Raw genomic sequence first — 11,312 nt, forward strand, 5'->3', positions numbered from 1 at the left:
CCAAAGACCAGGCAATAAACAACCAAGGGAAGTTTTCGCTGAAGATATTGATTAGTATGATGCTAAGATGAGGAAATGCTGTGGATTCCTTGGAGGTGTAGATTATTAAACAGCTAAGTGTGAAATCAGCAGAGTGAATGGGAAGCGGGGAATTCAGTTTAATTGACACTCGATGGTGCTACTCTCACTGCAGGTCGCATGCAGCTGGAAGGAAAAATTGAATAATGCGGCCAACTGGCGAATTGGACACCATTAAAAGTCCGAATGTTTGCTTGACGCATATACACATTTATTTGTGAAATACATCTTTGTGTTTAATCTTGTTGTCTTCAATCTAAAGTATAGCAAAAAAGTGTGTTTTTTGTACGTGTGCATGAGGGGATGTGGCGCTAGGAATCCACCTGGGAGCCAAAGGGGGCCCAGCCAGGAAATGTTTGGGAAACTTTGCTTTATAACAAGGATAATCAATTATTTAGAGACCAAGGCCTACTTTTAGCATTCTCTTTCTCTTTCTGACTGACACCCACAATCACTCATTCTCTCTTTCTCCTACTATGTCTATTTCTATTACTCTCTCTCTCTCTTTTTCTATTTCTCTCTCTATATATTTCCCTTTTTTCTCTCTTTTTGTGTGTGACTTTCTCTTTCTGCCTCTATTTCTTTCTATCTTGTATCTACGGACCTGCCTACATTAATATCAACCTGTGAATTTGATTTATATAAAGCTCACATGTTGGAACTAGTGTGTTAGATATGAAAAAGACATAGTTGTACATTATTTTGCTTAGCCTTTTGCATGTTAGGCGATAAATTATTCGTCACGAATCGGAAAAAGTCAATGGTTTTAATATGGCAATCGAGACAAATTGTAAATAATACACTGATATCTCCAAGCTGGTGTCTCGGCTTGAGTGAGCGATCTGTATTTATTACTTCTTAGGCCCCCTGAAGATTTTTCATTCTTTGTTATTGAAAAAAATCCTGCAAGTTTGTTTACATTGCCTACGTGAGGCCTGTGTAAAATGAGGTTGTATGGTAGTTTCTTCTTTTATCATTTACAGCTGGCAGTGGTACCAATTACCCAAACAGCTTCTAGCACAAGGTAGTGACGTATCACTAGGAACAGTCAACATTAAAATTTTGATGCCGTTGCCGAAGAGGCCCAATGTACTAATAATTGCAATTGTCATCACCATCAAAATCACACTTGCGTACTTATGAAACATCGAAAAGCTTTAAAAGCATGGCCCTTGAAGATGCTTTCTACAAAATTGCGTTACCTCAGCTTACCAAGATGCTTTGTTAGCAAGGGCCATTATGAAAACCAGCCTTAGAATCTGATCAACATAATTCAGTTTGAACACATGAAAATGGTAGCATTTGTGAAACAACTGTTATGCCTCATGATCTCTCGAAACTCACATTCATGGCGCTGGTAGTGTAAAATTTTCATCAGTTACCTGACCTACTGTTCGAAGGGAATATTTATTTCAATGATTTGTTTAGTTTCAATATATAAATTGCCTTATGATTGATAATATACTGACGTTGACGCTAAACTCTGACTTATGAAAATCGATGCATCTAGCATATCTATCGCTTACTAGCAGACCACAAGCTCCCTTCCCCTATTTTCCTACCCCCTTTACCCTCGTATTCTTCCATTAAATTCCTTAGACGAATTAAAATTATTATATTCTCTAAAGTCAATTCTTTAAAATTCTTATGATTCACATAACTATTTACTGAAGTCATTATAATTGTCTGGATTATTGCACTTGATATTTCAGTAAGATGATTTCCTTCTTAGCTGTACAATTATCGTTATTGTTGTCAAGATTATGGTTATCACTATTACCACTACAATAACAATCACTAACATTGTTATTACCAATATGATTAATATTACACTCAGTGTTACTTCAGCAACAAAGTTGGTTATCCAAACATTACTTTTATTGTAATGATAATCATAATCATAATGATTGTGATGGTCTTAATAATTACAGTCAGTATAACCATAATCAAAATAATGACAGTCTTCGTTTTTATATGTAAAGCGATATCCAAGCGCAGCAGAATGAATTCTATGTTTCAAATAAAATTTTATTTTACAAAATTGCTGTATTTAAAAATTCCTACACAACTGAATACATCCTTAGACAAATAAAACGTGTATTTAACACATACTGCTTCACGCAACATATCTGTAAAAACAGTAAATAGCAGAATTTGAATTCAGTCACTTTAGCAAGTAATGTGGAATTGTGCAATATCTATTTTCAATTTGTATGTTGAATATTATCCTAAATCAGTCTCAGTGATAAGTGAGGTTTTATTTTTACAGTGAAAATATCATGGAAAGGTGAAGGCAAAAATATTAAGTCTAAAATAAATTTTCCTTGAATTGATCATAAATGGAATGCATTATATCTATACAAATAAGATTTATCTACTGACTTCTACATCTGCAAAAGGCTATATAAAGAGGTAAACTTGTTTCTTCATGAATAAACAAGTATGGTATTAACACATTCAACTTAGTCCATGCTCCACCCGAGAAAGGGCAATAACTGCGAAGTTGTGGCGCTGCAGAGAGTGCATGCAAGTTATTCCGTAGATGTTTCATATCCTCCTTTTTGATGGTTACCGACTGTATTGTATATTATGTTGGTTAAATCTTTAATGCTGATTTTTGCAATATCCTCTTGTTAATGGAATGTTATTCAATGATTTAGACAACACTAAGTAGGCATTCAAAAAGAAAATTCAAAGCATCCACCAGATAACCTGAGAGACAATAAAGTATTTCAAGGACTCTTTAAAACTGTTGTATTATTACTCTTATTAATACCACACACATTTCTTGGGGAGAGGAGAGGAAATGAATCTCGCTATGGTTTAAATACTTGTATTATCGATTATCACATACACTGATCATAGGTACATAGTCATGCTTTAACTATTACATGCATGCAATTCTCATCTGAATAATGCCATGTCTAAATGTAAAAAACAAATGAAAATATATTAAGTCGGTAACAAAATGAATGATTTACAACCTTTAATTAGATTTATCTTTTTAGTTAAATTAACCAAAGAAGTTGTATCCAATTGCTAGACACTGGCACCATAAGAAACTGCTGGTTAATCATTAGGTGTTTTAAAATCTTAAAAATAAATAATTAATGAAAAAAGAAGAAAATTTTTGAGCACTCCTCCTAGGCCTTAGAAACTCATTTACTTGCGTAATAGCTGTATCTGCAGGTATCTTTGTATTAGCTAATTAAAATCTGAAAAAGGCACAACCTGGATATTTCTCAAAACTATTTTGGAGGCAGTGGAATAAGGAAGATGGTTAATAAATAAACAAGCTAAATCTATAGTATTCTTTATATGGCAAAGACTATCAAGTATTTGCTTTTCAGTCTAGGAACATTGGGGCAAGATTTGGAAACTAAACTATTAGTATTTTAGAGAGGAAAAAGAGAAGTAGACTTCTATGCAAATATTACTTTTATATCTCTAACATTCATTAGAATTAAAAAATCAAATTACACAAGTAACTGACTTCTGAATGACCTTAATGACTGCATCAGTAAGCTTGTACCATAATGTTCTAATGTACATACTGTTTTTTCTTAGGAAAATACAATGAAAAATGCCAAGACAATATTTTAAGGGATGACTATGAATAAAGTAGATAATTTGCATTACATATATTGTTGCTTGATACTAAACTAATAATATTGGAGTAATAATACATTAACCTCTGTAAGTATACATAAATACAATACAACCTCAAGATTTTCACAATCTATATATATATGTATAAAGTACAATTTCAATGTTTGTTGTCTATTTCAGCAGGATATAGCACTAATGCTCCTTAGATGCACATTCAAATGCCTTTCCTTTGTAGAGAAGGGAAATGAAAACATAATGCATCCTTTCAGAATTGTTGCATGCATGAACATACTTCATCTCAAAAGACAAATGTGATTACAACTTCCACTTCTTAAATACATTAAGGCCTTAGTAACTATATGTAATTTGTAACTGTGAACTCCATCATCAACATTATAACTATTGTCTCACCAAGCTAAAGAAAGGTAGAGTCCATCTATAAATTCTCTTTAATTGAATTGTTTCTCACTGAATCCTACAGATCCACTAAACTCTTGGAAACTGCACTGTTCCATCGGCCAATATATATAGTTTCTGCGCACAAATAATCTCTGATCTATGGCAACCTCATTCACTTTCAATTAAACTTAGACTAACACTCCTTCATAGGCAATGGTCCAAGCCCCAATGGAATATGAGCATCAAAGGAGAAGTATACTCCCACCATGTCCTAAAAATGCAGTAAAGGTCCTTGTCTTGACAGGATTTATACACAGCACTGTTTTATTTTGCACTTAATATTGTAGCATTGCAGGCCTATAGAAGTTACAAAAGCTCATGTTTCTGTAAATAGTTAGGATGAACAAAGATGCAAGGATTTGAAATAATAACCAGACAGAATTCAAATCTTACAAACATTAAGACTGGTAGGCAGTATTTCTAAATGGCTGTGTTAATATTTACTCTAAATTAGAAACCACTATATGAGACAATTTAATGATAACCACAATTAAAACTATACAACTTCAAGACTTCTTACAAGTCAAACGTGATTGACTTGTGTTCTCAATCCTATAAATAAGATACACAGAGAAGGATACACATGAATACAACAGCAATATATCCTAAGCATCAAAGAGAAGAGCTCTGCAATTCCTCATGCCCATCTTTTGGTATTCTTGAAAACTGACCTCAATCCTCCTTTACAAAGGGGAAAAATGTGTATGTATATATATGCCTACGTATATATATGTGTATGCACGCAGATTGCGCTGTGGGTGTACGAGTGTGAGTGTGGTGTGGTGGGGTGTGTGTGTTTGAGTGTGGTGTGGTGGGGTGTGTGTGGTGTGGTGTGTACATACACATATACATCTAAATCTGAGCTATATCTAAGAATAAGGAGACAATATTTACTTCTTTAACTCCTTTACTTATTCCTCAAAAAGATCACTGCTATATCTCTTTTCAGTGAAGACTCATAAGGGATTAAGACACACATTTGTAAATGACTCTTGTAATCTTCACAATGCAGAAAGGGTTAACCACTAATAAATTAGTCGTAAATAAACCAATAGCCATAATTTTATCTAGGGAAAGTTTTAGGTATCCAAAATACAAACTGATTAAAGACAATCCTTTAAATCTATATCCTTGTGAAATGACAATACAAGGCAGATTTACAAAAACATCCATACCTGAGAGCATTTTCATGAATCAAGTTTTGTTTTGTATCTGTCAATATATCTATATCTAGAACTACTCAAACTAGGAATTCCTTAAATTAATAACATTTCCAAAAATAATATATGGAAGAGTGTGTGTGTGTGTGTGTGTGTGTGTGTGTGTGTGTGTGTGTGTGTGTGTGTGTGTGTGTGTGTGTGTGTGTGTGTGTGTGTGTGTGTGTGTGTGTGTGTGTGTGTGTGTGTGTGTGTGTGTGTGTGTGTGTGTGTGTGTGTGTGTGTGTGTGTGAGTGTGAGTGTGAGTGTGAGTGTGTGAGTCTGTGAGAGAGAGTATATGGCAGTCAGTGATAGTGTCAGAATGTCTTTATAAAAGTATGTAGTTATATATACACACATAGAAACAAACACATAGTCAGTTGTGGGCATTAAGCATCATACTGTGTACTATTCTTCTGCAACGGATAAAGGTTTGAAAATATGCAAACATTACAATCTCAAAATGTAAAAGGCAAATCTTTTTCATCAATGTTACTTTAATAACAGTTTTACATGAAATAAAAAAAAATATTTTGATAAAATGAAAAATTGTGAAAACAATATTTCTACAATTTCAGAATAAAAAGTGTATACATGAAATGAATTTCCTCTTCTTCCCCTGAACCAACAAACCCAAGGAGACTGTGAGTACATACAAAGTTCCAAATTACATGTATACATTCAAGTTAAAGACCTTTCATATTGAGGAGACAACTATTTCTATTTTCAAAAGGATGAATAGTTTAGCAAAAGAATGTTTGGATGCATTATCAATCTTGACTTTCATCCACACTTATAATGGGACCATCTCCAAGTAAGCAAAGTAGCCTGTGTCAGGGATAGTACTGGACAGCTTAATTCTTGTTACCAAATAGGGAAAGCAGACTGATGAAGATGTAAATAATGTCGAGGTAGAGTGTCAGCGCACCATAGATATGCTCTTCGGGTGAAATCTGGTGCTTTCGGCCACCAACCACCATCTGCGTATCATACACTAGGTACTGTGGAGAACAAGCACAGAATGAGATTCTCTTGTGAAATAGGTTCATAAATCAGTTCCTGCCGTACCAACTCCTGTCATAATAATACATGTATTTCTTCATAGCATTTGGAAATCACATGCATTGAACAAACAAAGGTTTTACAACTCATGCTCATGTAAATAAGGGATGGATTCCTATTTATGAATTTCATGACTCAGGGGAATAAAAGCCCATGCATTAATGTTGTCACATATTGTTAATAGATGACATTCAACTAATAGATTTTTAGTTCACTCACACTCACACACACGCACGCACGCACTACTCACCCACCCTCCCAAACAAGCACACATGCATGCACATTTACGCACGTACACCCCCCACCCCACACACACACACATGCATGCATGCGCGCAAATTAGAAAGAAAGAGATAAATAAGTACATAAAATAAAGATTGTTACATTGCTGACTTTTTTTTTTTTAATCAATAATCAATTTGATGATTATTTGACAAAGAAATAGGCTAAGAAGCCACACTCTTCTTCCATAAAAATTTGTACACAAATCAGATCTCTATCCATTTATTTGCATTATGCATGTTCACAATTTATAATTATTGTTCATAATACAGAGTCTATAATGTTAATATTGATAATGATCATAAGAGTGTTCAAAATACTTGCACCATTATCTTAATATAACAAAAATAATAATTGTGAAAAAAAACAACAGTAATAAGAATGAAAGTAGTAACAAAATCAGTATTAGTATCAAAGGCATTAATTGCATTAATAAGCTAACATCAATAATGTATAATATTCATTATCTAATAATCAAGATAACGGTAATAAGAACTACAAGACTGCAATAAGAAAAATCACACCATTACTGACAGATATAATAGCAATGATAACAAGGGATGCTACTAATAGTTAGGATCATTTCATAAAATATCAATATCTTTTAACACTATAAAATCAACAAAGAATTTCATAAAAAAAAAAAATCAAATCCTTTTCCCTGATACAATCTTAACTCTTCTGAAACAGACCACATCTTAAGATTTACAGCCTGGCCAAAGTGATACTAACTATATTTGGTATGTGTTAGTTACACAAATGAAGGGGTAAGTAGCTTGTACTTTGAAAAAAAAAATAAAATAAAATAAATATAAATAAATAAATACAGAAAGAAAGAAATACAGAAAGAAAAAACTGCTGTGCAAAAAAGACTCACCATGAAAGGGTTAAAGTAGAAATGTAAGTTTATTTTTTTTGTTAAATGAATATATATATATATATATATATATATATATATAATATATATATATATATATATATATATATATATGTATATATATATATATATATATTGTTTGTGTGTGTGTTATGAAATGTGGTATTTGTTGCCCTTAGGCACTCTTACCATATATGTGTAAAGGCAAATTAGATTATTCTGAGACTCTTTTCTTCTGTGATTCTTTAGTTGGAAACCAATATTTAACAAGATACAGGTGAAGGGGCGGGGATGTTCCAAGGACCCTAAATGTCTGCTGACTGCTACAACAAAGCACTAGAGTACATAATCTATAAATTTTTATCTACACACACACACACACACACACACAAAATAATATATATATATATATACATATACATGTATATACATACATACATATATATATAATATATATAATATATATAATATATATATATATAAAATATATATATATAAAATATATATATATATATATAATATATATATATATATATATATATATATTATATATATATATATATATATATATATATATATATATATATATATATATATATATATATAATATATATATATATATATATATATATATATATATATATATATATATATATATATAATATATATATATATATATATATATATATATATATATATATATATAATATATATATATATATATATATATATAATATATATATATATATATATATATATATATATATATATATATATATATATATTATGTATATATATATACATCTATAAATCTATAAATATCTATATCTATATATGTACAAATATATGTCATATATATATATATATATATATATATATATATATATATATATATATATATATATATATATATATATATTATATTATATACATACATAAACACACACACACATACACACATGCATATATATATATACATACATACATATATACACATATACATTACACAAAATTAAATAATAAGCAAAACATTACATGATAATAAATATCTATTCTAAAGTTAATTTCCTTTACTCACAGTTAAATCAAAGTTCATGGACACACATCAGTGTTTCCTAATACATGAATCATTCTCTCCTTAAAGTTAAGGAAAAATAATACAGGTGTACTGCCTTAAATTAGCTCACACCTAAAACAAAAAGGAAATCAAACAGAGTATGTCCTACTAAAATAAATAATGAAAAAATTATTGATTTGAGAGAAAACTAACATGAACACAATGAAAAATGCTAAAATAATCTACTGAAAAATATTGTGTAAACATTTATTATTAGTATCATTGAATAATAATTCAAGACAGCTTCTTGTATTCAAAAGCACATGGCACTCTTCATAATACATATAGTAATACTGAATGAAATGTGTTCTTGCACATCAACAAGCCTAAACTGAAATGTTAACATTTTGGAAACATTGAGTGATTCACTCACATTTCGTATTAGCACATATTTTGTATCAAAATGAAATACTCATGAAAATTAGCCAATAGTTAATTATGCTACCACCACTTAGTAAAACCTTAGCCCTACGACACAATCACTAGCAATAGTTTTTTTTACATCTGCTAACAACAAATAACATCTGAAACGGATATCTTAAAGGAGGAAACAACAATCATAATAAACACAAACATGCACACATATGTCCGCAGTGTGTGTGTGTGTGTTTGTTACATATACATATTTATATATGTTATGAAGGCTCAGAATCAAAAGACAAAAAACACCAGAGCCCAAACTGATAAAATTATTTTACTCTTATTGTTGCAATTATTAGTGAGTAATTAACTTCAGTTCCAAATACTAGGAATATACATCAGGTTTAATGTTGTCTTACTTGTGTAATTTCTTTTTGCATGAAAGAATATAACACTCATTTCCATAGTACTTTTATGACAATTGACCCTGCTATATGACAGCAATGGGTGGACGGGAGAATTTTTTTCCTTTATAATATATATATATATATATATATATATATATATATATATATATATATATATATATATATATATATATATATATACTTTTTTTTTTTTTTTTTTTTTTTTTTTTCACTGCATGACCTTATAATTTGCTGAGCATTATTCTGGAAAAAGCACAATGTGTAATGCAAACTGCACCTGAAACATCTACCTTCTTCGGTAGGAAGTGTTTGTAGCTGGCATAGTGGTAGCATATTCACTAAAAAAGTTCAATGCAATATATATCATTACTTAAGTATCACCACCACTGATTCTATGACATTTATTTGATTCAAATAACCGGATTGGACTGACCTATTTGATCGAATAATCACAACAAAAACTGTTTGTGGAAACAGTGTAGAAAAAAGGTTTGAAGGCCAGAACACCTGTAATGCAGCCACTTATAGCCAGAACTGGCAAATATTGAAGAAGAAATGGCACTTTCCTCTCTCTTATGTGTGAGCATATTTGTATGCACATGCCCATGCTTGCTCATACCTGTGTGCATCCATTTTTGCTGATGAATGCAAGTGTATTCATGCATATCTACTAGTGCACTTGCTAAAGGATTTGTAAACATGCCTCTGCTTATGAATGAGTGAGCAATCACATGTAATAATGCAAATAACAAAAAAAAGTATAATGTACCTTAATGTATTTGCACAACAGCTGAAGTGCAGTACAAACGGTAGGTATTTCTTCATTTATAATAGTAATCATCTTAGTAATTCTGTTCCCTTTTCTTTATTTTACTTTAATTTTTTTGACTCAGGTACATTTGAATAAAAATATAAGGTTTTCAGTAAAAATTATACCTATTGCCTGAAACAAATAACCTGAACTCTCTCGACAAAGTGGAACAATGTGTTTAAAAAAGATAATAAATAATAAAATATAAAAAAATATAAAAATAAAAAAATTAAAAAAATAAGAAAATAAAAAAATATACTGAGAACAATCAAAACCAATATGTATCACACAGAATGTGACTAACAGTTAGGCACACAGGTTATATCAAAATCTATTCCCATCCACTACCTTAGTTTACTATTTTAGGAAAATACAAAATTACAGCAGCACAAAAAAACAACTTCATTTGAGGAATTTGGGGACAATGCTAACTAAATACAATGCTACAGATATTTAATCCTGATAATACTGAATCTTACAACTATCATAATTTCTAATGACTCATTTCCTTTATTTTTTCCTTATATTCTGGTCTTTATGTATGTGTATGTGTATATGTGTGTGCATGCATGTGTTTGTAGGTAGGTATGTGTGCAAGTAGGGAGGGAGGGAGGGAGGAAGGGAGGGAGGGAGGGAGGGAGGGAGGGAGATAGATAGATGGGGAGATAGGTAGGAAGGGAGGTAGGTAGGTAGGTAGGTAGGTAGGTAGGTGGGTAGGTGGGTAGGTGGGTAGGTAGGTAGGTGGGTAGGTAGGTGGGTAGGTAGGTGGGTAGGTAGGTGGGTAGGTAGGTGGGTAGGTAGGTGGGTAGGAAGGTGGGTAGGAAGGTGGGTAGGAAGGTGGGTAGGAAGGTGGGTAGGAAGGTGGGTAGGAAGGTGGGTAGGAAGGTGGGTAGGAAGGTGGGTAGGCGGGTGAGTATGTGTAAGTGTAAGTGTCTGTATATATGTGTGTGTGTGTGTGTGTGTGTGTGTGTGTGTGTGTGTGTGTGTGTGTGTGTGTGTGTGTGTGTGTGTGTGTGTGTGTGTGTGTGAGAGA

The 11,312-nt window shown here is 31.7% G+C and overlaps 1 protein-coding gene across 2 annotated transcripts in view; it reads right to left on the reverse strand.

The window, feature by feature from the left end:
* Positions 1-2,897: 2,897 nt before the first annotated feature.
* LOC122264787 (protein lifeguard 2) overlaps positions 2,898-11,312 on the reverse strand; it is a 45,173-nt gene continuing 36,758 nt past the window's right edge. Inside the window, exon 6 of one of the 2 annotated variants that reach the window (XM_043033843.2) lies at positions 2,898-6,343. In XM_043033843.2, the coding sequence (XP_042889777.1) occupies positions 6,197-6,343 (147 nt within the window). In that variant the 3' untranslated portion in view covers positions 2,898-6,196. Of the gene's footprint in view, positions 6,344-8,615 lie in introns of those variants that run through there. The other variant, XM_043033852.2, reaches the window with a different exon arrangement.

This window comes from Penaeus japonicus, unplaced genomic scaffold, assembly GCF_977035675.1.
Source record: "Penaeus japonicus unplaced genomic scaffold, GWHDUDI00000001_assembly GWHDUDI00000027, whole genome shotgun sequence".
Lineage (NCBI taxonomy): Eukaryota > Metazoa > Arthropoda > Malacostraca > Decapoda > Penaeidae > Penaeus > Penaeus japonicus.